This window comes from Lagopus muta, chromosome 2 (assembly GCF_023343835.1).
Source record: "Lagopus muta isolate bLagMut1 chromosome 2, bLagMut1 primary, whole genome shotgun sequence".
Taxonomy (NCBI): Eukaryota; Metazoa; Chordata; class Aves; order Galliformes; family Phasianidae; genus Lagopus; species Lagopus muta.
The window spans coordinates 92,732,020-92,759,554 of record NC_064434.1 but is presented as its reverse complement, the minus strand read 5'-3'; the positions used below and the strand labels follow the sequence as shown (position 1 = coordinate 92,759,554).

Sequence of the window (27,535 nt, the reverse complement as noted above, 5' to 3'; positions counted from 1 at the left end):
GTAAGTGTGCAACATACGTTAAAATGTGTATGAGATTTTTTTCCCCTATTTATCCACTTTTTTGCTAGAATGGTTTGATTTTATTTTTTTTCTAAGAATGACTAGCATGTACTGTAGCCCTCTGAGTAGGGTATTTGTCTAGGATGGAAAAAGCTGAAGATCACAGTCAGTTTAAGTTAGTGAAGACACCTGAATACCCAATGCCTGTAGGGCCTGAAATGTTGGCTGCTAGAATGGGAACTCCCTGTGCCCCCTAACCAGCACTGTTGAGTAGAGCCTGCTAGTGCCCTCCAGGGGTGCTGCTTAGCTTGAAAGCTTTGAGAAGCATTGGTGAAAGTGGAACGAGCATGGCAGTGTTAAGAGATAATCACTTTCTTCTAAGTGACTTGCTAATATATGTGATTAAATCTGTTAAATTAACCCGTGGCTACCTTTGAGTTTAAAGAAGTCTGTCCATCTCGCATGACTTCTGAGTAATAAAATGGTGTATACTTAAAGTTGCATTATTATATCACTTCACATTAGTTTCTGTTTTGTCTTAGTTTGAGCTGACAATTTAAATGCTTGGCAGAATCCACTCGTGGGAGACTGTACCCAGCCATTTCCTTACAGGCCACATTTTTAGCTTGTATCAAATGTGAGCCACATTTCCTGTTATATCAAATATCCAACAGACACAAGATTTGTATTTCCTACCTGTATCTATTCTTACCTAAATAAAAAGTTCAAGTGAATCCAAGACTACTGTCTTCTAGAAATAGGATGAAAGTATGTCCCTATCTTTCATAACAACTGAAGGCTATCAATAAACTTTAATATATGCACACAAGTAGCTGGAGTTGTTAATGCTTATGAAACACTATCAGAAATAAGATTCCTACAGGTCTTAACAACACATTTGCAAACTGTTAAGCTAAGCAGAAGATCGAAGGTTTTTATGGTCCTGTATAAATTTCAGTAGGATTTGAGAACTGAATTTGATCCTTTTCTACAATTGAGTTAAGCTGTATAATTTTAGTCCTTTTGATGTTCAGATAATGGGAGAACTTACAACCTTTTGATTGTGTATAATTATATGCATCTTATAAATTAGCAAATTTTCAGGTTGCCAACTGTTGTTTGGCTTTAGTCCTGTTACTGGATCCAATGTGCTTTGAGCTGAGAGATATACAGTAACATAATGTGACTTCTGTGCTCAATGTGATTTTTGAATTAAAAGAAAGAATCAACAGCAATTCCAATTAAATTGAGGATCAAGTGGCTTTGCTGTTGATTTGTTACTTGACTTTGTATTGACAACTTTTAATTCACAACATTCTGATGGTACGTTTCATGATGAATTGCCACCTAACCAAATAAACATATTGTGTTTTAGGTTATCTTAACACTTAGATTTGTGGGTTGTTATGGGAACAAAATCTCCAGTAAAGAGTAGAAAAGCTGTGTACAGTTTTGCTTTCTGTATTTGAGTACAAGCAGGGGGGAAAACCTCTTAAAACATTTCAAGGAGGTAGGCTTCTAAATGATATGAAGCCACGTAACTCTGATTTCAAATTTGCCAGAGCATACTTTTCACATTTCCTGTAGCAGCTGACAATGTCTTTTGAGTAATAAATTTAATCAGATTCTCTGCCTTTAAGTAAATAAATTTATTCTAATCTGCCTGTATAAGCTGTAAAGAAACAACCATCCAATTCTGGGCCAGTGATGGGGGCACACTGTTCTAAATGTGTTTCTTTTCCATACTGATGTATTACTAATATATTACTTCCTAAGACCCATCTATTTGTCATCTAAACTGTCTTAACCCATGCTTCTGTTTTCATTTTCGTTTGCTCATTTTGCTGTTCTTTCAGCAGCATTAAATAATACCTTGAGTAAACTAGATTTGAGTGTGGAATGCATTATTTGACTGTTATAAAGTGTGGCAGAATCTCTAAAGCACAAGCATTAGACATTGTCTTGTCTGGAGTGCATCTTCCTTTGGTAGAGTTTGCCTTTAACTTGTTTCTTACTGGAACTTGTTTTTTACTACACTTTCTCAAAAACTACTGACGGATGTTTGACTTCTCAGCCAAGGAGCTTAATCATTACAGACTTAATAGCTGAATAGTCTTTTCTTCTTCATAACAAAAAATTTGGGAAGTTATATGTAAGGGGTAGAATTGCTAAGATTTATTTAGGTGACAGATGCGAAGCAAACTGACTAAATTTGGGAACGTTTACCTGAAATACCTGCTGTTATAGTGAGAGCAAGACAAATTATAGCAGTCCTATTGTATTCGTAGAAAGGGATGAGAGCAGTAGGTGAGCGACAGCCACAATTCCTATCATCGTAAGGAAAAAATGATAGCATCCTGTTCCTCTTGCCTCTCAAATGAGGTGCTGTAGAAGTGGCAGGCTACCCTTCCACTGGGATTAGTTTAAAAAAAAAAATGCAGCAGTTGCAGAGAAGCTGCAGGATGAGAGGTGTCAGATGTGACTCAGTTCCTTTTCAGATCGGTTCAGATAGAGACCTGGCAGTGTCTAATGTAGACCAAGGAATAATGAACAGAATGAAATAGGAGAGGCCTTGAGAAAGTCTGTGTGTTTGCTCCTGTTATTTCTGTTCTTTGAAGATTGTTCTTAGCCCATTTTCTTTTGAGGCATTTTTCAGCCAGCAGAATGAGGAAAGCTTCAGGCTGATGGAGTTGTTAAATCCCTTGCAGCTGATCCCAGAAAACAGACCACGTCAGGCTCTTTCTCTGTTGATAATGTTCTTTCTCCCAAGTCAAGAGATGCTCTGCCTAATGCTAAAACAAGTGAAAATGGGACAGTTTGAGAAATCAAACACCTTCAAATGAGTCAGATTCATTTTGAAGAGAAGTATGAGGCAAGAACAACCCCCTCCCCAATCATACAAAATCAGAAAAAAAACAACCAAACAAAGAAACCTTCACAAATATTGTTGTAAGCAATTCAGCAAGTTCTATTCTATGCAGCATGTTACTGTAATTCAGAAGTTAATGTGTGATTTTTTTCACAGTATCTAGTTGTACTACTTATCCTCATAAGAAGATGCTTGAAAGTCAAGTTCCTTTGACAAATCAGCATTAGAGCAGTTGTAAGATAAAGCTCATGTAAGATACTTCTGTGTGTGCAAAGTATGCTTCATTCACAGAGTCTGGTGGAAAGGGTGCAGAGCTTGTTGTAGGCAGCGCTTCTGAGAAAAAGAACACCTCACTTGTGAGCTTTTAAAGACATCTGTGAAATCTTTTTCTGACTAATGCACAAATATACTCAGGTTATTTAAAAAAAAACCTTAATGATGAGGGTTTTGGTTATTAATTCTGCTGAACTATAACAGTTTTCCAACATGTTTGTGCTTTACTTTTAAGTAAGTAACTTAATTCCATAAAATATGGATAACCGTACTTCTGTGTCCCAGTAGAGGTAGGGACTTGTTTTGGCATGTAAGGTTTCTGTAGTATTGAGTGTCATGTAACATAAGACTTTGTACACAACAACATTTTGTGAGTTCCACGTTCAGAAGAGTCATGGAAGGTTAGAACCAAATACCTACATGTTCTTGTTTGCTTTTCATTTTTGGCTTTTGTTTCTATTTTTGCACAAGCTTTTGTCTGATGGTCATACTCTATAAACTATCAACTGCTTTTCCAGTAAGAACTTATTCACATGACTTGTAAAGTGGACTTGTAAAATGCCTGTGCCAAGTTGCATAAAGCGAAGTGTCCGTGCTGTACTTGAACATGTTGTACATATGAAATGTGGTAGGAGTTCATTTGTGTTGCCTCAACGGAATCTCTCTTGTTTCAGGATACTCACCAGCTAAAACTACTTAAGACATTAGAAGGTCATGCGTATGGAGTCTCTTATATTGCTTGGAGTCCAGATGACAACTATCTTGTTGCCTGTGGCCCAGATGATTGTTCTGAGCTTTGGCTCTGGAATGTACAAGTAAGTGGTGACTCAGAGTATAAAAAAATAAAACTGTGGTCAGCTTGCAGCTTTTTTAAAAGAAGATGTATGTTAATGTAGATTATATATAAATCTATTAAGCATGAAGGATATGAATTCTTCAAACTTTCCGTACGAAAGTGTGAGCATATAGAAAACAGACTAAACTTCTTCCCTAATTTGGGAAACAGCCAACAAGTTCTGTACTCGTTTTGTACAGAACTGAAAATAGAGTTGGAGTCTGAATGCCTGAGACTGCGTAGCAATTCTGGTGTATCTGATGACTGACTCTTCATTTCTAAGAAGGGATTGCACAATTCCACAAGACCATAGAGAGCTACTGAAGAGAAGAACAGCAGAAATAAAAAGAAACAGGACAGAAATACAATCTAAGGAAATAAATAATTAGCAGAAGACTTTAGAAATAGTGTGCATCTTTTAATTTGTTTCTTGTTGTTTTGTGTCACCCTCCCAGTAGTTCTAGTGAAAGGTCCACAGAGACTCAAACTTCTGTCTTTCAGTCAGAAAATAGGGAATTTGGTTATTTTCTCCATGTCTTTGAAAACCCTTTTCTGCTGTTGATTTTTATGGGCAGCTGAGTTGATACAAAAGCTTCACTGGCTTCAGCTGTAGGCTGTATAGTCTTTATTGCACTGTTTAGACTCTGAACTAATTTAGTTCCCTAGAAACAAAAAAAAAAAAAAAGGGGAGTTTTTTCCACCCTTGAAATACTTTTGTTCTGTTTCAATTTATTTAATTGGCTTAGTGAAGTAAGTTGGCTCAGTGAAGAGCATTAGAGCTGGCACAAGGGAATAGAGAGAAACCCTTACTGTTTTGGCAATGGTAAGCCATTTGTTGGCTCTGTGTCCTGTGAAACAGCAGTGTTATGAGCTGGGCACAAAAGCTGAAGTTTGACATGAAGAGCTTCAGCTTAGTGAGGAAAACGTTGTGAATATATATGTATATTTTTACTAAACACAGTCTTGTCATCTGTTTTCTTTTGTTCTACTGTAGCCTTCTCACTCCCCACATTTTGGTTTGTTTCATTCTGTATTTACATATCTTGGTCTTACACTTTCTTCTGAGTTGAGTTCTCCTCTTTAAACTGCAATCTCACAGTTGTCTGATGTACCCACTACTTCACCCCTCTGGATTTGAGGGACAAAATGATAAATTTCCCCAAGTCTGAGGAAATGCTTGAGATGCTGTGGTAACTCTCTCTTTTTATTGCATTATTTATAGGGTTTTTTTGTTTGCTTGCTTGCTTGTTTTGTTTCTTAAATTAGTGTTGAAATGTGTGTACTTCCAGGTACTGCAAATTAGATAAAGTTATCAGTATCATTTTAGGAGAGGATTCTCCTAGCTGGTATCAGGCATTACTGTCCTTATTTTCCAGACTGGGGAGCTGAGGACAAAGATGAGCCAATCTCATGAAGACAGTTTAACAAGTGTGGCCTGGAATCCTGATGGGAAGCGTTTTGTAACAGGAGGTCAGCGTGGACAGTTCTATCAGTGTGTAAGTTCTCTGTATCTGTCACACTGAAAACAAAGATAGAAAGAAACATTTTGTCGCAGTCCAATGTGAGTTTTGATGCTTTTTTTTTTTTAATTTCTTTTGTGTATATATTAAAAATGAATCTTCACAGATAAGCTTTAAAAAAAAAAAAACAACCCTTCAAGTACTCTGAAATTTGTATGTACAATACACAGATGCTATTATTTCAGCTGCATTTCTGTTTCTGTGTACTAGTCAGAAGGGCTCAAACGCATTCACAAAGCAATTACCTTGCATAAGGGAGGATTGGTGGGATGGAAATTTTTGTCATAGCTTCTTTTGAAAACAGACCATTAAAAAGCAGTGCCTTTGCTCATATATTTTGTTTATTCCTTAGAGTTTTCTATGCCTTCTTTTAGTTTTTGCATGCTGTCATTGCCTAGTGTAAACAGAAATTTGAAGCCCTCATTTGATAATTAGTGTTAATTTTTAGATAGTGTTCTGCAGTCTCACCAGTACTCTTAATTGTCATCTGACTTGGTGTCCGGAAGGATGCTGCTGTATGCAAGCCTCACTCACTGCATAAGTGAGCTTGCAGATTGCTCCCTGACATGAAGTACTTGCTTCTTTTCTGGTTTGGTATGTGCAAAGAAGGGGATTCACACCTCTCCAGGACAGATAGTTACAAAGGTCTTCAGTTAATCCAATCCAAGTTCTAAATCAATAAGTCCTCTTCATTAAATGGTAAGATTGCTTTTTGTAGCTGCTGTGTGAACAGAGGGTGGAAAAGATGTTTGTTGCATAACTCCTCCAGAAATCTGAGCCTAACAGCTTGTTTATCTATCTATTTATTCATTCTGATCAGGACTTAGATGGTAATCTCCTTGACTCCTGGGAAGGGGTCAGAGTACAATGTCTTTGGTGCTTGAGTGATGGAAAAACTGTTTTAGCGTCGGACACACACCAGCGAATTCGGGGTTATAACTTTGAGGATCTTACAGACAGGAACATGTAAGTATCAGGTTTTGAATTCCTGGCTGTGTGAGAAGATTGAGAAAGTGTGTGGGGCAGGATAAGAAACAACTTCTTGGAATGCTCTTGGAACGCTGTCTGTATTAAATGGAGAATAACATGGGATAAAAATTTGTGGTTTCCAACTGCAGCTAGATGTGTTAGGTCAAGTATTAGAAACAATTTCATAAGCACAGGAGTTTTCTTGTCAATGTTTTGGCATTTTTGTTGTTGTGTTGTGGTTGCCTCACATATATAGTATATCCATCTATTAGTACATCCTGCTTTAAAGTTAGGAGCTGTATTTGAGGCATCAGGTCCATTTAGTCCTGGAATTTATCATAAGTATAAGAAAACTAACAAACTGTTGCAGGCCTGGCTAGTATTGACATAGAGAAACACTAAATATCAAATAGAAATTCAAATTCAGCACTGTCTTTCTCTGCTGATAGAAGTGCAGAGATGGGACATACTCTTTGTCATGGTGTTGCACTATTATTTGGTTAAGCATACTCTTAACAGTGATGTCTTTCAATTTCAGAGTACAAGAGGATCACCCTATAATGTCGTTTACTATTTCAAAAAATGGCCGCTTAGCTTTGTTAAATGTAGCAACTCAGGTGAGTTTGTGACAACTCCAAATGGAACTGCAAATAAATCTGTTTGCAAGTACTAACTGCTTTTAATTTTCTTTGCTTTTATCTAGATGGAAATTGGAATATTTGATACTAACCAGTTGTATTTAGTTTAATATGAAAACCTTAATGTCATACTACATTTGTGAATATTCTGTGACAAGAAAGTAATCTTATCCTTGAGACTTGCTTTTTGAAGTGATTTATAATCAAGGCTTTAATACTATGAAAAATGTATTCTTAAATGTAATTATCTGGCAGTAACACTGAGAAACCAGAAAATGCAAGAATTGTGGGAGGTTGACATATCTGGGGGTGAATAGAGGAGGTGTTGGGATTAAATTAAAATATATGTATTTCTGGTTTGGGGACCTTGATTAAGTATAGTTTTCAAAATGGATGGTGCTACAGCCAGGAAGTTGCAGCTAGCAATTTAGAGTATCTTTACTCTCTTGATCTAGTAACACTACCAAAGTTGCCTGAAGTAGTGCACTTTCATCATATTTAAACTTTTTATTAAAAGTTTCAAAAGAATGCAGCGGGTGAAGTTCAATGGTTTAAAACAAAAAATCTTCTGTACTTCTGATTCACAGGGAGTTCACTTATGGGACTTACAAGACAGAGTTTTAGTGAGGAAGTATCAAGGAGTTACACAAGGATTTTACACAATTCACTCATGTTTTGGGGGTCATAATGAAGACTTCATTGCGAGTGGCAGCGAAGGTAACATCATCCCTTTTGTACAGAAAACTGGAACGCTGTATCCTTCCTATACCTTGCTGTTATAATGTTAGCATCTGTAATCTCTAAAAACAAGCAAATGGTTCATTAAATAAGTCTGAGGAGCACCAAGATTATAGCATACTTCAAGAAGTAATTGTGTGCTAGCAGAATGAATCTTTTGACAGATTGGTGCCAGGAGAAAGCACTAATGAATTTATTGTGTTGTCCTCCAAAGCATCTGAACAGTTTTAATTAAAAGTGGGTGGGATGTTCTTGAGGGTTTTTTCTTTCCGTGGAAGGATGCACTTATGGCTTGAATCAGAAATACTACCAGAGTAATGGCCTCATTTGCCTGTTGAAGGTACAGGTGTGGTGAGGTGATCTGAATTTCAGTCAGAGTTGCCAGCTTCATTACAGAGGAGTAGTCTCAAATTAAGCAGTTGCTGACATATTACTAAGGAGCCCTTCTAGAATCAAAGGCTTTGTGTGATGTGTTTTTATTCACATTTTCTGTGGTAAGGAAAGAAATTATTAATGGCTTGTGTCTCGAATTGATTCAGTGCTGTCGCTGATGTAATGCCATCATCTCCCACAGAGGTTATGTGCAGGGCTAAGGATTACACTTTGAAATATAATCACTGTGTAACTCATGTATGTTAGAAAATAGGACCAGGACATTGCTAATATCCTCTTTTAGAAAACAGCAAATACATCTAAAATCTTAGTCTCTGACAAGGACTGCTGGTAGATGATACTGACTGAAGGTCAGCATCTCCAATCCAGTGCGAACCTCTGCGGATCAACAAGTTCCCTGTGTTCACTGTCTGTAAACTACTCGGCACTTGTAGATGCTTATGCCACCTTATTTAGATTTGGTCTACCTGAGGCTATTGCCTCTGCACAATTTGGAATTGTTGCAAATGTGGCTACTGACAAAAAGTCACTGTTTAAACAAACAAACCAAAACAATGAAACAAAAATGTAATGGATTACGTTGTCATAACCTCTTATGCTTAGGAGGTTGCCCTGTCAGCTAGGTAGACCTTTTTTTCCTAACAAATTAATCAGTAGGAAGAAAACGAAGGTCTCTTTCTGAACAGGAAATTGACTGCTGCCTTACTAGTATGTTTTTTCAAAAACAAAATTAGGCACCAAAACACTGGTTTGTGTTTAGGCTTTGATTCTCCTAGACAGCAGAGGCTTGCGTGTCCAGTATTTAAGCAGAGAGTGAATTGTTTGATGAATATTTGATGAATAGCGTGGATGTGTAGTCTCCTGAAATCAACCAGAACATTTGCGTTAATACAAGTGTGTGTAAAAGTGTTGTACTCAAATGAGCTGGTTCAGCAGAAGACAGTTGAGTTATCACGTGATTCCGTGATGCTGTTCTAGCAGGTAGGTCAGAAAGCAAGTTTGTTTTGTAGGGGATTGGGAAGAGGAGTAGAGAAGGATTGTTTTGTTTGCTAAGTCTTCAGAATGACTTATGCATCAAAACCTTCCAAACAGATTAAAAAGCAGACAAAATGATGCTCAAGTCAGTATGTTAGTACTTACTGTTTTTGTAATGCCAATAATGCACGCTTGTTCAGTTTAAATAGCTCTATTTGGAATATTCCAAAGGCCTACTTAGCAAGATCAACCCACACGATTGTTAAAGGCTGCTAATCTACTGTTGGGAGGAAAAAAATGCTTAGTCTTCAGTGTGGTTGGTTATAAAACAAAACATTTAAAAAAATGGCAGTGGAGTGGACCATTTCACTTTTTCATTTCTTGTTCTATCTTGCAACAAAGAATTAAAAGCTTCCTTTCACAAAATAAGGTCTGCAGGATTGTTTATTGCATCTATTTGTACTTGAATAAAACTCAGGAATGAATTGTCAAAAGCAGAAATAGCTTGTAATTTGATACATTAAGTGGAATATGGCAAGTCTCTAGTAGCAAGATTTATCCATTAACTGCAGAGCTGTGATCTGATCTAGTGTATAGTAACATGTGGTGGTTGTAAATATTCTAGTATTTGTGATTTATAATCAGGTATTAATCTGTAAATATGATTGTTTTTTTAAAAAACTAGTAATAATGTAAGTGTTCCCTTTGAATAAGATTACAACTATATATTCTTAAGAGTAAGTAGCTCAGCTTGTTTTTTATCTGTGTATTGGCTTATTTGCATTACAGTCACATGTTTTTCCTGCGAGGCTTAAAAGGAAGCAGCATGCCCTCAGTGGAAGATCTTTGCCCATACTCTTTTGATCGCTTTCAGAAGAAAAAAATGTAGTGCTGTTGCCCATTCAGCAGATGCAGGTTTTATAAGAATGCTCATGTCTTTGTAATGGCTGAGAGCTTGCATGGAAATGCTGCTTGATATAACAAATCGATCTGTGTAGAGCAATGTTTCTCATGTTTTTCTTTAATGCACGTTTTCTTTAGATCACAAAGTATATATTTGGCACAAGCGTAGCGAGCTGCCAATTGCGGAGCTGACAGGGCACACACGTACTGTTAACTGTGTGAGCTGGAACCCGCAGATTCCATCCATGATGGCCAGCGCCTCTGATGATGGCACTGTTAGAATATGGGGACCAGCACCTTTTGTAGACAACCAGGATATTGAAGGTGAGTGAGTGTGTGTGTGTGTGTGTGTGTGTGCATGCCTGTTTTCTAATTGCTATCAACTGCCTCAGTGGGTTTTCTGTGCTGTGGAGAAGCATTTCCAAACTGATGCTCCCAATTTCTCACATGGCCGTATAGGAAACTGTGATGTCACTGAGACCTCACTATTACATTAACTAACTTGTGTAGACTTCTTAAACATTGCCCCTAGTGCTTGAAGTGCATGTAATGTCATTAACATTGAAATAATGCATTCTGAGCAAGTATGCTATTACAGTGTTTACACAAGTGTTCTCCTGAGTCTGGAGAGTGAAATTTTTGCATCCTACAAGCTGTACATGATTGGTTCATTCCTGATCATCAGACGTTATCTGTGTCTTGGAGAGAGCCACATGTTAAATAAGTGTAACTTTTTTCACTGTCAAAATGCATGTTCTCCCAGCCCTTCTTACCTAGTCCTCAGAATTATTAGCAAGATGAAAACTAGGGGATTGTTGTACAGCTTGTAGACTTCCGTCTTTTAAGTTGCCCTGTATTGGATGCTGAGTGTGGATGTTATTTCAAGGGGAGCCAAACAAAGTAATCAAAGAGAAATCCATGAAGTGTGAGCAGATAAGTAAACACTTCTAGTTCAGAATGTCCCTCAGGTGAAAGTGGCTGGAAGTTGGAAGGATGCTAAGACTAAGATTCATCTCCTTTCCCTGTTCCTATGCTTTCTGACTATTTCTAGTACTGGATTAGGTTGACCAGCCTTGCCAGTCTCGTTTGTAATATCTTGAACATAACACACGGACCTGAAGCCTATGCTCCAGCTTGCTTCACTTGTATTTGGATTTTTGTTTTCTTCCAGTTACCTGCCTACTTACTTTCTTAGTTTCTCCAGAAAATGATTTATTAAAGCCTATTAAAAATAGAAATGATAAAAACTGGATTTCTCGTGGCAGTACATCTACAAGAAATATAGGTGCACAGAACATATCTCCAGCAACTTGAGAACTTTAAATTGGTGGCAGGCAGCTTTGTAATTAGCACAGTCCCCTGGAACTTGAATGTAAATGTATGTACTTCATTGAACAGGCTGCCCGGGGAGGTGGTGGAGTCACCATCCCTGGAGGTGTTCAAGTAACAGTTTAGATGTTGTAGTGAGAGACATGGGCTGGTGGGAAATATTGATGATAGCTGGATGGTTGGTCTGGATGATCTTAAAGGTCTTTTCCAACGTTGGTGATTCTATTCTGTGGTCTATTTTGCAAGAGGCAATTTTCATGTACCAACAGCTAACGTGCTAAGTTTAGATATTATGAGTGATGATATCTAAAGCTGCTAATTTTTACTATGGGATTTAGTTGCATTATAAATTCCAGTATAACTATGCATGCTTAGTAACACTTAACACAGTGTATTTATGTAATGTAATTATAGAAATGCTAACTGTTGATAAGATCTTCAAGGTTTGATTTTTTTTTTCTCTTGTGTTTTTGTTTTTGCTCAGAGGAATGCAGTAGCATGGATAGTTGATGGCGAATTTGGAGCAGACGACTTCAGTTTAACTTAATTAGTCGTATTTTAAATGGCTTGGGATTTGGTGCAAACAAACATGATTGATAGCTGGACAGACATGCTCGTCATGAAAAAGAACCATTTCTGAAGCCCGGTTGGGGCCAAACATTTACCACCTTGCTTCATAGTAACCAGTCAAGATGAAGCACGTCGTTAGAACGTTGTTGGACACCGTGTTGAAATTACCCCCCATCGGTTGTGAAGAACTGTGCTACATTCAGGCTAACCATTGAACTCAGTATATATTTTTCCCTCCTGCCTTTTTGTCTGGCAGGCTACTGTTCTTGTTGCTCTTCTGTGTAATGAAGTTTAAATGCTTGTTTGGAACACTTTATTTAAGAGTTTAGAAGGCTTGATAGAAAGAGTGCTTTAGTCTGAAGAGTATACATTGGATAGGAAAGTATTTCCTTCTCTTGTTTCTCAAATCTCTCCGCCTTACTTAGCTTGAGATCTTTGCAGCTTGGTTCATGGATTCTAGCCTTGCCCGTTGCGCAGTATATATAAATTGAGATAAACCAATGAACTATGTCAAAAGCACTCTCAATATCACATTTGACAAAAAGTTTTGTACTTTTCACATAGCTCGTTGCCCTGCAAAGGGGTTAACAGCACAATTTTTTAAAAATAAATTATTTATAGGATTAAAATGACTTCATTTGTATACATTTGGAATTAAACCAATGCAAGAAGAAATGTGGAATGTGGTATCACTGATGCTCTTCCAGAGTGTCTTGACACCCAATCAAAAGCAGTGGCTGCAAGGAGCTTTACGTAGGCAGCGAAGCTTGTTTCAGAAGGAGAAACTCACTGTCCATATGAAAAGATAAATTGTATTATTTAGGGAAACAAAGAAGTGTTCAGAGTACACCAGGAGATTAAGAGCTTAAACAAGACAAGGTCTTTTTTTTTTTAGTTATATAAATATATGCAACAATACTGATAAAAGGTAAACCTCAACAGAAGAATGTGCTGAATTCTTTATTTGCAAAGTCAACATTTTGTAGAAGTAATGAACATTCAAATCATAGATAACTTGTTTTGCAATGGAAAACTTTCTTTATTATTTGGTAAACAAAGATGTTTAGACTTTGAGAATTTACTTCTTAGTTTGCAGGCTTAAAAGTCTCTCCTGGACATTGTTGCAAGCTGGTGCTGTGAACACGTTAATGCTTTTTGGAACAGTTCCACTAATATGCCATGTTTAGCAAAAAGAGACATTTATAATTGAAGCTCTTTTTTTTTTTTTTTTTTTAATAATAAACAGATGGCCTGGCATCTCTATGCTTCTGCACTACACACAAATTCCTTGTGGGATGGCACTGGATTTCCTTTCCCACCTTGGGTAGAATGGTAGTGTTGTTAGTGCTCTGAAGTAATGAGGGAGCAGGAGAGGGCATGCCACCAAGGACAATGTGAATGGAAGTGTGAACTCACAAGATCCACAATAATCTAGTGACATTAGTCATGTATGGAAGAAGGATGAGGGAAGGTTTGCCTGAGTTCCTGGGAAGAGCATGTAGCCACTTTGATGAGTGGGAATGTGGTGCTTAACATAAATAGTCTCTTTTTATTTTCCTTCCCAAGAAAAATGAAGTGCAGTTCAGCAGGTCAGATTTTTCTTTTTAAGAGTTCAGTAATTGGGTGGGTTGGCTTGTTGGTTGTTTTTTTCCTTGCCCTGTGTGTAATCTGCAAGATGATTTAAGATTCTGATAATCTCGTTGAAACCAGCTCTGAATCTGACATACTCATGTTCAGTACCTCCGAAATGAAGTAGGAACTTAACATTCTCATCTTCAGTTTGTCTTAAGGTGAATTGCTGGGATAGTAATAACTATTCCTGTATGTTCTGAGTAGTACGTATGTAAATTGAAGGCTACAAATCCATTTCTCTCCCATTCTCTCATTTTAGAGGAGGTGTTTCTGTTGCTGTTATGTTGGACAGCATAAGATTAGTCAGTCTTTCTCCTGTGGCACTGATATTGCAGAGAAACAAAGTTTTCCTACGGTCAGTTTTTAGTAAACCTAACTTCTGGTTTAAAAACAAACAAACAAATCCACACCAAAAACAGTGTTTTACATCTTCAAAACATGGTATAATTCATAAGCAATGGTAGCATGGGAATCTTCAGAGGTTACCTCTGTTTTGTCATACTCTGAAGCTCTGATTTTTAAATGAAGTGTTACTTAGAGTAAAGGGGAGGGAGATCAGTTCTGGTTTGTGTCTCGTACAACAGTCTGGCACTACTTGCTTACCTCATACTCATTGGACTTCAGTGGAAGCTTCAGGCAGGTGTTGAAGGATCAAAGTCTCGTTTAGACTGAAAGTCTCACATGCATTTCAAAAGGCATTTTTCATGTGGTTAGCAGTACCTAAACCGAAGTGAGACTCCTTACCTGGTACAAGCTATATGTGGGTACGTATGAGCTGATTCCTACTTTCTGCTGCAATGCATTGTAAATAAAAATTGGAACCTAGTGCTTCTTCCAAAATCTGACCTCTTCTGGAATAGGTATGTACCTCTAAAGAACACTTCAGGTATTTAGAAGCAAGTTAGTTAGAAATGTGTTCTGATATCTCTGCTTTAATTTAGTTTTGTGGTGCAACTATGCAACATAAAGGAAGGTTCCTTTATCGTACAGATGGCATTCTTTCCAATGTCAATTCCACCATACTGCATAGATGTCTGCTTGTGCCATGTAGCGTGCAGAGATGAGAGAAAGGAGAGAGTAATCTTTGTTTTACCACAGTATTTGGTCCCACAGTGAAGCTGTGCTACAGATCCAGTGGTAGTGAGAACCAGTCTAACCTAGCAGTTAAAGAGAAACCCAGACTGTTTCTAACATGTCATGTATTCACAGTGCATCAATTGGAAAGTACCAGTACTTTTTGTGCGCAGACGATAAAATGAGACTTTGAGGGGGAAAAAAAAACAAGCTTGCTCATGCAACACATTGATTTCCATGTGCTTAAAAATGTTTGTAGGCTGGAGTCAGGCTGGAACAACCACACACCTGCAATAAACACTGTGTTTCTGGTGAACAGTTTCAGAGAGGAAAATACTGTAAGAGTGTACTACGCTTTCCTAACTTTCTTTGGTAAGCTATTTGCTTAATTTTTGCAGTAGCCACAGGTAATTGCCAAGGCAGATCTTTTAAAAAAAGAAAGCTGAAGCATTTTGTTATCTGAATGCTCATTAGCTGTTCAGGTAAGTAATTTTCAAGGCACAATGGAGCACGAAAGGGAAAACAAGCAGTGATGCTAGATTTGTCCTTGTTTGGGTGGGTGGGGTGGTAGGGGGACGTGACACCTTCATTTCAAATTCTCCGTATTTTCTCAAGTTCTTCAAAGCTGACTTCATTTTTATGATTAGAGCAAAGGAGCAAGCTAGAAAGCTTTCCTGATCTTGCCTGTTACTTCTCATCTTGGCTTCAAACAGGTAATGTTGAATAAAACCCAGTATGCTTGGGAGTTTATGTCTAGTTGTATCTCCTTACGCTGATAAGCAGCGCTCCCATCCAGAACCAGTTATGAAGGCTTCCTTAGAAGGAAACAAGGACTTGTACAATTAGCTGTAGTTCGAAGGGGAAATGCAGACCCACATGGGGAGGTAGAGAAAGAGGAATGAAGATGAAAAGCTGGATTTACTGACAAACTACTGTAACTCAAGGGGGAGGAGGAGAAATGCACTTTCAATAGTTCGTCCATATTTTTTTAGCTACAAAACACACCTGTATTTGCTAAATGGTTTCCTTTTTGTTGTTGTTATCTTTGGGACAATTGAGGAACATCCTTCCCATAAATAGCTACACTTTTTACCTCCTCCTGTCTTTTCCACGTTGGCTGGAGACCATTTTCAGCTGCCATACTTAATTTCAAAAAAACTGCTACTTTTAAAGATATTTTGAACTTCTTAACTCTGACACTTTTTTAAACAGGGTGGACTTAATTGAAGTGTGCAGTGTTGAACTGCTGCTGCGGTAGCTGCCTCTAGTTGTTGAACTGTAGACAAGTTCTTTTGTTTGTCGATCCAGGTTATCTGGATTCAATAAGAAGTCCGTGAGAGTGTTCCTCCCATCTGGTATGAATGTGTGTGTGCGTGTGTTCCACAAACAGACATAGAACCAAACGTTCTAGGTACTTGTCATGTTTTATTGCATACTTTGAGTCGTGCGTATGTGAAGTGTCCTCTGACCTGAAGGTTTTGGTTAATATCAGTATATTTTTATAAATTGGAAATTCATCGTGCCCCATCTTTTCCTTAAACATCTTTCATTGTTAGGGTCTATGTGCTAGATTGGAATCTTAACGTTTTTAGGCACAGATGGAAAAAGTTATTGGCTCCTTGAAAACACATGGGACAAAATGGATCCTCAAAGCATGTATGTACTTACAAACCAAGCTGTAGAGATCAAGAAAAGAACTTTATTGTTGATCTCAAGATTTCTAAGTTGTCAAGATTTATATGGAGTTGTGGTGGAACTAGTTAACACTTAGAGCTTTTGGTATGTAATGACTATTTGCTATGGACTGATATTAAATGTTTCAAAGGATTGCGTTCTTAAACTCTGGATTTTTGTTACTCTCCTCGGATTATATTAAGTAGTTAAAATTTCTTTGCTATATTACATTAAAAACATAAGAACTTTGGGTCTCGTATTTATTTTCACTCATTTTACTAATTATTTACAGAACACCGTTTTAACTTTTTTATTTTATAAATGTGTAGTATTTTAAACATATCTTTACAAATTGTTCAATTGGAACTACATTAACTTCTGATTTGTTTTTATTAGGATTTTTAAAAAAAAAAACAATACACTTTTTCCATGTTGGTGCACAGCACTTAACAGAAATGTTTGTATTCCCTTTCTTTCAATTCAATAAACAGAATAAATAACTGGAATGAATAGTTCTTAGTTTCCTAAGCTTCACTTACGTGACTATCACTGGGATGTTCATTTCTTGATCATTAACGGTAAAGTTCTTCCACATTTGCAGCATTTTATTTTTTGATAGGAGAAGTCACAGCTCAGCTGAAGATGAATTCTCTTACTGCTGTGTGCAGCTCTCCAGTTTTTGGCTCTGATCTCCTCCCACTTTTCGACTGCATGGAAGCAGTTCAGCATGCTGCTCACCTGCATCCCATTCTGTGCTTATTTATGTTGTTGAACAGCTGCTCTTTGAGGCTGATGAGAGCCTTCTTTCTTAATACTGGAGCTTACTCGGGTATCATAAGCAGGTTGCTGACCATAACCCATCTATACCTACAGTTCTTTCCCACAATAAGAAGGTGCTCTTAATAAAGTACTTCTGTTTCTTGCTTAGGCTTCTCTTACCAGCTGCACATCAGGAACATCTTATCTGAAGTTGATTTAAGCAGCTTTTGTGGCTCTTGAACCCACTCCTTATCTGTTGCTTTTTTTTTTTTCCTTCCACCTAACCCTGCATTCTTGTTTCTCCTCCTACCTTGCAGGATGAAGTTGAGGTGCCATTGTATTTTGTATGTACTGGTACCACAGACAGAGTTGTTCAGCTGTAGCTAGCATTCTGATAAGTAAAAACTGTACCTAAATTTGCCTTCTACTTCCTGTAAGTTTTCCAACTTTGAACACTTTGGCAAATTGCGTTCCATTTTTTTAATCCTTTCAGCTTCTACCTGGATTAGAAAAAAGGTCTTTATGCCATCTCTTAGTAGTACTTTTTAATTAATATTCATCCCCTTGCTTAGAGGTTAAGCATATATAACTGTGCCTTAAATGCAGCTGCAAACAGAACTGGCATGTCTTATGCCTTTCCAGGCACTTGTTTTTGCTGCTTCCCTGGGGCACAAGTACTTTAACGAGTTGCTAGATTGCAGACCCAATTCAGCCATAAATTATCCATATGGCAGCTGAAGGAAATTTAGCTGCTTTAACTGTTCCCCACCACCACCCCCACACGCTGTTGCACCTGTCATCCTACATCTGCCTCTGGCTGGTGAGAAGAGTGTAAGAGAAACAGGTACGTGATTTCCAAGAGCTGTGACTTAAGTAGGATGTAGAATGAATTGTGATTGTATTTTTTTTAACTTATTATTTAAGAGAATTCATGTAAAGAACTTACTATTAGATGACCACTTCATAATTAGCTTAAATCCAAACTCCAAGGTAGGGTACTTCTGTGCTTCACACCTTAGCACCTATGCTTCCCATGCAGTCCTCTACTACCTTGCCATGTGTTGCACGTGCTTAAGCTCTCTGCTCCTTACAGAAAGATGGCAGCCTCAGTTTCTGCCTCCTCTTAAAAGAAAAACCCTGTATATATAATACATATTTATAGAGAATGTTCCAAAGATTAACCACCGAAGTTAGTACACATCTAGTTGTTCTGCCACCACCTCTAATATTACTATAATATCTTCATAGGCAAAAAAAAAAAAAAAAAAGCCTTAGCACTTGTACAAAATGCTTTGGAGTTTCTTGTGAAGCAAAGAAGAATTAGAATAAAGCTGTACCAATACTGAACAGGTGCAGGCATGCTTTTATGGGGTCAGTTTCAAGTCAATTGGTAACCCCTATATAGGGCTTATTAAAATGGTTACTAGGGCTTCCACACATCCTATTAATTCCACTGCTTACTGTACTGTTACCATAATACGGAACGGCTCTAGAATAAAACATTCATTAACAGAACAAACAAAATAATCAGTAGTCCACAACATATCAGTGAATTAGGGGGAACTGTATTATTTTTAATTAATCCCTCTCTCTTAAATGAACTGTATTTTCACTGAACAGTTGAGTACTAACGTAGTATCGAAGCCAACTAATTATATTATAGACTGTGGGTAAGGAAAAGAACTTAATAGCCTTCTTCAAATGCTAGAGTGCTTAAAATTGTGGTCTTTAGACTCTGAGACCGAGGCTTTCAAACTCTTATAATTCATTATAGAGGAATGATCAGAAGATTTATTAAAAAAAAAAAGTCTGCATTCATAAAAAGTGTATCATTTCATATTTGACAACATCCATAACTGTTCTCATTGGTCTGCTGTGGTTATGTAATGTAATTCATGTTGAGGAGGGAGGTGGTGAAGAATGCACTTTACATTCCTCACAAATTGAGGCACACCCTACCCCCATTTTCTTTAATAGATATCAATCTTTTCTCTTACTCTTCCTTTCCTGCTCACACCTCAGAAGAAACACTTCACCAGATAGAGAACAAAAGCTTTTAAAATCAAGTGGCATCCTGTTTACATGACACATTGCAGCTTACATCCACCTTCTAATAGTTTAAAACCAATGTAAGTGTAGATCTGTTTTTATTTTTCCACAGGAATGTAAGAGGCTGTAAGTTAAATACCTTACGTTGTCCTTGCATATAAGTAAGATAGCTTAACAAGTAGGCAATTAAGTTACTAAAAAAATTACTGACTTTCTTTTTTGAAATGCTATTTCTCTCCTTTTTACAGACCTACATCCTCTCCCAGGTTCAGCTTTACAAGGCAGTATTTTCTGGTGTTTGGTTTTGGGTGGTGACAAGCAGAACTGATGTGCAGCTGTGGTAGCTATTTCCCTGGTTGTTTTCTAATGAGCATACACAGTTCCTGATACCTGCAACAGCTTAACTTGGGTTCCATCTACCATAAACTGAGGGCCAAACTTATCCTAGAACAAACACTGAATGGAAGCTTCAGTGTTGTCTTTTTGCTACCTGACCAAAAACAAACAAACAAACAAACAAAGCCCTCAAGCTGTTGCACACAGATTAAGGCCAATACACTCTAACTGTAGCTGTACAAGAAAGAATGACAAGTACTTAGCACTCACGAATTTGAGGACTTAATTACACACCCACATTTTTGAAATACTAGATTTGACATGTATGTTTCCAGAAAATCATTTTATGCATATATAAAATGACTGAATAAGCAGCAGACATCAGAACTACACTTAAATTTGTTCTAGAACTGGTACTACTGTCTGCCTGAGCTGTTCAACTGTGTTCCCATCTCACCATTTTATTCCTGTCAGTTTTGTAAGCAAGGACTTCACCTTACAATAGCAACAGCTACAGCACTTTGAGTTATTAATAAAGAAAAAGGAACAAAAACTGCTACACAAATCCAATGTCTTTTGAAAATATTTTATGTTAAAAATACAGGAAAATATTTTTTGTTCAAAGAAGAAAAATATACTGCATGATGCCACTGATCTAGGTATGTTCGGTAGGTGGCTGTGGCTCCATAACCAGTCACTGGAGTGATGACCCAATTTGGCAGCTAATGGTTCTTTTTCAATCATTTATCAAAGCCAGAATCATACTGTGATAAAACAGAAAACATAAGACCAGTGTATTACTGAAGCACATGCAGGTAGGAACAGCACTTGATTCTGTAATAGAAAGTCAAGGCAGCTACAAGTACTTGATTTATTTATGAAGGACTGCAGAAGGAAACAGCAGTTCTTCTCTCTGATGGTAGGAAGCCCCATCACAGAACTCATCAGGTTTTAACTTAACCTGATGAACTTTATTTTCTCAAATAGAACTTGTAAAATAAACTTTAATTAAACTTTTTCTTAATAGGCCACTTACTGTAAGTGCTAAAATCACGTAAATCTCTATGTTGTATTTATCATTGTTTTGAGATTAAGAACTAGTCTGACTTTCCAAGCAATGTTTGATCAGAAAGAATAAAGGCATACGATACGCTTGCAGCTGGCAGTCAAAATACATCACTGAAGCTTAGCAGGATGCAAGAAGATAAGACAATTATGAACATCAGCAATTATGTGAGCAGAATAGAGGAGATAAAAATAGTTGGTAGACAATTCCTTTGTTCTCTAAGAGCAATTTTTGCAACTAACCTGTAAAGGTACATGAAGAAACAGAGCAGATGAAAGCCTAGCTTGATCATAGCTTCTTTCATGTGCGATTTCAGTTGTCCCCGGTTATGGATCTCTGTGGGATCAAATACCCCCATGTTTCCACTTGGCACCATAATAAACCTGAAAGAAAAAAAAACAAGAACAGAAAAGTAGAGTTGTTAAAGCATGGGGGAGTATCAGGGAATGAGAGAGGAAGACTTTGCACAGAAGGGACTTTCATCCAAAGAGTTGTTTTGCAGTTAAGCAAAAGGGAACATTTTTTCAATTCTATTTTGGTCTCAGGATATTGCATAGAACTCTGCCATTGCAATCCACAAAGAATTGGAGCAACAGCCCAGCTTCCTATGTACAAGTGGGAGAGTTTCCAGTTATATCCAATGCCAGTGCATTTTCATTGCTGTTTGTGATTACTCAGTGTTAGGAAGAAAACATCTATCCGTGGTGGACAGATGTATTAAATGAAAGAGACTAGGAAAAAAAAAAGAATTAAATGACTTAGTTACAAAAAAAAAATAATAAATCAAGATGTATGTAGATTATCACAAATTCCAATGGTCAAAACAAGATAGGACAAAGGATGTGCATATTATTTCTGTCTTTGGCACAACTATGCTGCGTTATCTCAGCAAAGACGCAGCTTTCCTGTGGCCTACAGGTTGAAAGACTGAGCAGAACTGGAGAGCTTCAGTACTACTGCCTGAATCCACATAAGAACACAAGCTGAGTGAAACAAAGTTGCATGTAATCTAAAGGAAGAATAAAGCAGCAAAATAAACATTTGTGTCCTGTTAAAATTCAAGAAACAGCATGTTTACTTGTCATAAGCATTTCTCAAGAGAACAAATGCAGGCACTGTGAAATTTTCACTCCAGCTGAGCCTAATCTAGAACAGTATTGCCATCATTTCACCTACATCCCACAAAGGTTTTATCTTTTTAGGAAAACACTCTTCCTACACTTCAATTTAACTCCTGGTCTTAGACCTGGAGCAAAAGCAAGGTCTGTAAACAGCACACTTTTAGATTTTCTTTATATGCTTGAAGAATAACAACAAAAGAACCTCCAAAGAACACTCTCCTACATATTACAACAATCACTTCAATGATAGGAGGCACTTAGCTACACTACAAAGCACAGACTTCTTCAGCATCAACACTTGTTTGGATTGGTGTCCTCATTCCGCAGTAGAATAATTTAAACCTCTCTAAATTCATGTGCAGCAACATTTACTCCAGAAATTACTTCTTGAAATACAGTAACATAAAGAGAAGATTCAAACACACCCACCTGGTGCTGGAAGTTTGCAGCTCATGGTAACAGGTTTAGACTTAATCTGTTCCCACCTGATCCTAGCTTAGTCATTGACACCCCCTCTTTTTACTGCGCTCAAACTATTTTACAATCCAAGGTTTTTCTGACTACTGGACCACTTGGCCTTTAAATAACTGAGGCAAAGTTAAGTTTTACCCCAAAACATCAGATTCCCTCTCTAACACTACACACTTGTTTTTATCAAGCTGTATCACCTTCACTATGGATGTGACAGTCCAGGCTGCCAGTGTGAGTGAAAGTCCTTGATCCTCAGAAAGGAGGCAGGATTAACAGTAGAGCCCTAACATTTTGACATCCTCTGTCAGTATAGGCAAAGTATCACATTGTATTCATTTAATAAGTGCATTGCACATCTAGAATTGAGGAAATAAACCTGGATTTTAGGGTACTGTGAATGACAAATACAAGAGCTGTCAATGTAAAAAGACAGCACTCAAAGCTTTCTGTCTGAAGTGTGGAAATGGTGATCTCTGCATCATTAGCTTGCAGAATTCCTTCTGACAGGTTGGATGGGAAAACAAGAGGCTACTTTACACATTAGCATAAGTGAAAGGAAGTAGCAAAGGGGAAACTAGTGTAAGAAATCTTCTCAAATCCAAAGAAAATGCATTCACACTCTAGCGTCTCTGTAGAAACATGCTACTCTAAAAGAAACATAGTAATACTACACTCAGCAGCAGATACCAAAGGGAACATCGGTCATTTGGTGCAACAGCATTGCACAAGCACACAGCTGTACACACAGGTGGCCAAACAGAACTATCCTCGTGGGCCTTTAGGCAACGCTCAGCAATTAACCACAAAGCGCTTCATGTTTCTTCAACCGAGAAACATTTGAGATCTTTGCTAGAAGCCTTTTGCAGAAAAGACATAACATTACAGTTCCACAGAACAATCAGGATAATAGGAAAGAAATCTCCTCTTTCATGAGAGCTACAATACCCTGTTTTATTTAACCAACAACCCAAAGTGTCCCAGCAGTCAATCCCAGCAGGTGTGTGGAAGCAAGAATTACAACCAATCCTACAACTTACACTGTTGGTCTGTTAACTGCCTGTAGTACAGGGAATGATTTGCCAAAAACCCATATTCAGTTTCATCAGCATAAACACCCCTTAGGACTCAATTCTCTGCACATCAAGTGATATCACATATTTCAAAATGATACAAAATAGAACACATTTGAACCATCCACCCCAGTGTTGCCACATGCAATGCTCTACTGGGAAGCAAACCATTCCAAAGCAGCAGACAGCTCACTGTGTGAAGCCCTGCACCACAGGCAGCTGTCATAAAGAGACTCATATGGAAACCTTTCCAAACGGTGGACCTCAAAACTCTAGTAGATAAAGCAAGTGAGGGGAAGAAACTGAACTGTACAAAAGGTGGGTGCTGGGGATAACCAGGCAGATGATTTTATAGCCACCAGCCAGGCTATGTACTTTTGTGCTGCTACAACTCTCAGATACAGAGGTAAAGAATGAAAGGCAGTAGCAACTGTGCCTGCAGCAGTACTTCATACCCCAACTAACATGCTGTTACTTCCTTCAAGCTTAGGAACTGCTCACATATCAAGATTTGTCGATCTTGATTTAGAATCTGTTCATTAGAAAGAATTGCAAATAAAGGCCAAAAGCTTCATGTGCTTGACTCTGCTGTGTTTCTTCTAATATTAACTGCAAAGAGAGGTGTATGGGAACTGCTGAGTCACGGCCTGAACCTCTGATTGATCACCTGAGGCAAGCCATTAGTCAGCCAGAGGAGCACAGGTGAAGGCAATTCTCCTGTACTCCTAGACCTATTTAAGAGCTGGCTACCAGTGAGGAAGGATCTCTCCTGGAGATCTGCTCTGCTGTTGTTTTGTGAGTGAGCCCAGGATAGGGGTGAGCCTTCTGTTTATTCTCTTTTATTATCATAGTCTGCTTTGCCTAACTCTCTTGTTTATTTTGTGATTATAACAGCCTAATATTCTTTGATTATACAAGAGGAGAGCCTTGTTAGTTAGATCTGTGGAGACTTAAGAGCTCAAGAAACTGAAATGTTTCATTAAGACGTATTACGTTCATGCTAGCCTTAAAGCTGAGCTGCTAACAGTGAATGAAAAGCACGCAAAACCATTTGCACTTACCGATATATATTCCATGTTGCTATTGGCAAATTAAGGAGGAAGATGAACCAGTGCAATGAAATAAGCATTAATACAGTGACAACAGCATGGCCAATCACCTCAGGGACAACCCACTGTAAAAAAATAATAATAATAACTTTTTAAAAAGATGGAAAATAAAGTTACATAGACAAATGTAAATTCCTTTCTGAAATAAAAATCTGCATCATTCCCTAATCATATCAAACAGAAAACTCATGGAGGCATGTGATTTCATCATTATGTGGGGAAATTAATACCTTCAATCAGATTCCACATGAGTAAGCCAAAAATCATGCCCTAAAGTACTAAAACAGAGGTTCTATATTTAACACAGTGATTTCTAGAATGAAACACAGCAGCCGTTCAATCGCAGCTATATTACACAAATGTTAAAGAAAATAAGAAAGTATGCAGAGCTCATCTGAAATCACTGCAGAGGATGCTTGATGTAGGAATGTAAGAAGCAGATAACTAAAACTGCAGACACAGGACATACAAGCACCTCCAGGCATGGCAGAAATAAGAACATGGACCAATATGAAAACAGACATGGGTAAACTGGGTCAGCCCCTAGCAAGAACACATTTTTGGCTTGAGAGTATCCTGTAGTGTTCTTACGTTTAGAAAATACCTTTGAATCAGAGCAAACAGACATATGTGAATGTTGTACTGATTTAGTGAAACAGTTCCAAGTGGATTTGATTAAAATTGTACTAGTTTTTTTTTTTAATCCCAGCAAAATTCTCTGCTGCTCAGGAGGTTTGGAACTATACACAAGTGTCAAAGACAGCTGCTGTAAGGATCCCTGAGTTCAGCCACAAGCAGACATTGCTACTTGGTGGCACGCGCACACAGAGGAAAGTTGAAAAGCTCTATGATAAGTAAAGTTCATGTGCCATGAATTCAGAATAGCAGCCCACCTCCAAGCTCTGACAGCCAGCAGAATGGCCTCTAGGGACTAACTTACTGACAGACAGGGACCTGACAAAGACAGGCAGACTGAAATAAAGGATAGACAGTTTGAAAAAGTATTGCCAATCCAGGCTCTTCAGATATACATTAGCTTTTGTTATTTGTGATGCGGAGATGCCAGATTGTTTTTTAAAGCCCCACCAAATGCAAAGAATAATCATTTACTTTATTGAGTTTTGAGCAGCAAGACCTCGCGTTGATGTAGTCGCATTCCAAATCTGACAGTGTAATTATCTGAAGGTAGCAATAAGGAACAACTGTACTCTAAGTCAGAATACTCAGGCACTCAAAGGAGAGGTTCAAGCTGGTTCTGCCCAGAGGGTGGTGGGTACGGCCCCAGTACTGGATTTCAAAGGGCATTTGGGCACTGCTCTCAGACACAGGGTTGGGATTTTGGATGGAGCCAGCAGCTGGACTCAGTGATCCTTATGAGGCCCTTTCAGCTTGGAATCTTCTACGATTCTATATTTGCATGCAGGATGCTGAGGAGAGCGCTGTGCCCTGGGCGCAGATGGCTGTTCCGCAGCACGCCTGCCACAGGCACATTTCCATCAGCCCTCCCTGCAGCACAGCATTAGGCCACGCTTCGCTATCAGTCTCAATGACTTTATGGCACTTCTCCACCGGCAGCTATTGGACAAAGTTCAGCTCGAGGCCAAAAGCAGAGCAGGGAGGTACACTCAATGATTTCACAGAACAGCGAGAGTTGGAAGGGACACAAGGATCATGAATCTCCAACCCCCTTGCCACAATGCAGGACCACCAACCTCCACATTCAATACTAGACCAGGCTGCCCAGGGCCCCTTCCAATCTGTCCTTGAATACTTCCAGGAACAGGGCATCCACAACCTTTCTGGGCAGCCTGTGCCAGCACCTCACCACTCTCTCTGTAAAGAACTTCCCCCTGACATCCAACCTAAATCTTCACTCCCTCAACTTAAAACCATTTCCTCTTATCCTACAGTTATCTACCTTATCTATCAAAGAGTTGATTCCCCTCCTGTTTGTAGGCTCCCTTTAGGTACTGAAAGGCTGCAATGAGGTCACTCTGCAGCCTTCTTTTCTCCAGGCTGAACAAGCCCAGCTCCCTCAGCCCGTCTCCACAGAGGAGGTGCTCCAGCCCTCTGATCATCTTTGTGGCTGTCCTCTGGACCCTCTCCAACAGCTCCCTGTCTTTCTTGTACTGGGGGCTCCAGACCTGGGCACAGTACTGCAGATGGGGCCTCACAAGAGCAGAGTAGAGGGGGACAATCACCTCCCTATCCCTGCTGGCCACCTTTCTTGTGATGGATCCCAGGATACCATTTGCTTTCCGAGCCGCAAGCATTAAGCATTTCAGCATTAAGAGCCGGGAGCACGAGGGGCAGCACGAAGAGCGCACCGCACCCCGCCCCGCCGAGCTCCCTCCCCAACCGCACACCGCCGCAGCCGCCGAGCCCCGCGCCGCTTCCAGGAGCTCAGCACCCCCCACAGCCCCGTCCCGAGGTCTCTCCCCGCCGCGAGGCCGGGCCCGCTCCGCCCGCAGCCCCTCGCAGCCGCCACAGAGCCCGGCCTTCGTCGGGCGCGGCCCCGATCCGGCGCGGCGCGGCCCCGACCCGACCGCAGAAGGATACGAAGTAGACGGAGAGGAAGATGAGAGCGCAGCAGTCGATAAGCGAGAAGATGAAGACCACCGACTCCATCCCGCCGACCTCCCGGCCGCCGTACGCCCCGCCCGGATCCCGCAGGACCCGCCCCGCCGCCGGGCACGCCGGGAAGAGCAGTCCAGCCAGCCACGGGGCGGGCGTGCGGCGGCGATGCGAAGCCGGTCGGGCTCCTTCGTGGACCTGCGGCTGAAGCAGCGCGTGAAGCAGGTCCGTGCCTCGCCTCTTCCCTCAGCCCCGGGGAGCGGGACGGGCCGCGGGCGGAGGGCGCGAGGGGAAAGGCCTCGTCTCGTCGTTGTGCTTCCTGCTGCCGCTCCGGCCTTAGGATGGTGCCGAGTGAGCGGAGGGAAGCAGAAAAGGCGCGGTTGCCTCCGCAGCCCGTCGATGAGGGGCAGACCGCGGCGCTCCCCCAGCCGCAGCCCGCCTGGGTTTGTGGAAGCTTCGCTCGCGGGCGGGACGGCTCGGAGCTGTGCCCGGCCTCCTTGTGACTGCCGAGCCTCGAGCAGGCGGGTGCTCTGGTGAAGTGAGTGACCAGGTCTGATTCGCCTCCAAACGTGTCTAAGTTCTTTACAG

General features: G+C 39.5%; 3 protein-coding genes across 8 annotated transcripts in view; 2 read left to right on the top strand and 1 right to left on the bottom strand.

Annotated features, from left to right (window-relative positions):
- WDR26 (WD repeat domain 26) overlaps positions 1-16,545 on the top strand; it is a 32,262-nt gene extending 15,717 nt beyond the window's left edge. For all 4 annotated transcript variants that reach the window (XM_048937933.1, XM_048937934.1, XM_048937935.1 and 1 more), the window contains 7 exons: positions 3,817-3,957; positions 5,354-5,473; positions 6,318-6,463; positions 7,005-7,083; positions 7,692-7,821; positions 10,252-10,437; positions 11,927-16,545. In XM_048937933.1, the coding sequence (XP_048793890.1) occupies positions 3,817-3,957; positions 5,354-5,473; positions 6,318-6,463; positions 7,005-7,083; positions 7,692-7,821; positions 10,252-10,437; positions 11,927-11,952 (828 nt within the window). In that variant the 3' untranslated portion in view covers positions 11,953-16,545. The remainder of the gene's footprint in view (positions 1-3,816; positions 3,958-5,353; positions 5,474-6,317; positions 6,464-7,004; positions 7,084-7,691; positions 7,822-10,251; positions 10,438-11,926) is intronic.
- Positions 13-27,038, bottom strand: CNIH4 (cornichon family AMPA receptor auxiliary protein 4). 3 transcript variants are annotated; one of them, XM_048937975.1, is made up of 5 exons: positions 26,933-27,038; positions 25,484-25,552; positions 24,326-24,438; positions 20,845-20,985; positions 13-2,792 (listed from the first exon to the last, which is right to left on the bottom strand). In XM_048937975.1, exons 1-5 carry the CDS (start codon positions 26,999-27,001, stop codon positions 2,771-2,773), a joined length of 414 nt encoding a protein of 137 aa, XP_048793932.1. In that variant the 5' UTR covers positions 27,002-27,038; the 3' UTR covers positions 13-2,770. The 3 variants fall into 3 exon arrangements, with proteins under 3 accessions (XP_048793932.1, XP_048793929.1, XP_048793931.1); XM_048937972.1 differs by lacking the exon at positions 13-2,792 and adding an exon at positions 18,066-18,288; XM_048937974.1 differs by lacking the exon at positions 13-2,792 and adding an exon at positions 20,107-20,300.
- NVL (nuclear VCP like) overlaps positions 27,024-27,535 on the top strand; it is a 35,453-nt gene continuing 34,941 nt past the window's right edge. The window contains exon 1 of the mRNA XM_048937932.1: positions 27,024-27,172. Coding sequence (XP_048793889.1) covers positions 27,116-27,172 — 57 coding nt within the window. The 5' untranslated portion in view covers positions 27,024-27,115. The remainder of the gene's footprint in view (positions 27,173-27,535) is intronic.

Coding starts and splice junctions, on each gene's coding strand:
- CNIH4 (XM_048937972.1), bottom strand. CDS start 27,001: ATGGAGTCGGTGGTCTTCATCTTCTCGCTTATCGACTGCTGCGCTCTC. Junction 24,439..25,483: donor GCTGCTCAAAACTCAATAAA/GTAAATGATTAT, acceptor ATTTTTTTACAG/TGGGTTGTCCCTGAGGTGAT. Junction 18,289..20,844: donor TTCTTCATGTACCTTTACAG/GTTAGTTGCAAA, acceptor TTATATATACAG/GGTTTTTCTTTTAAGAGGAG.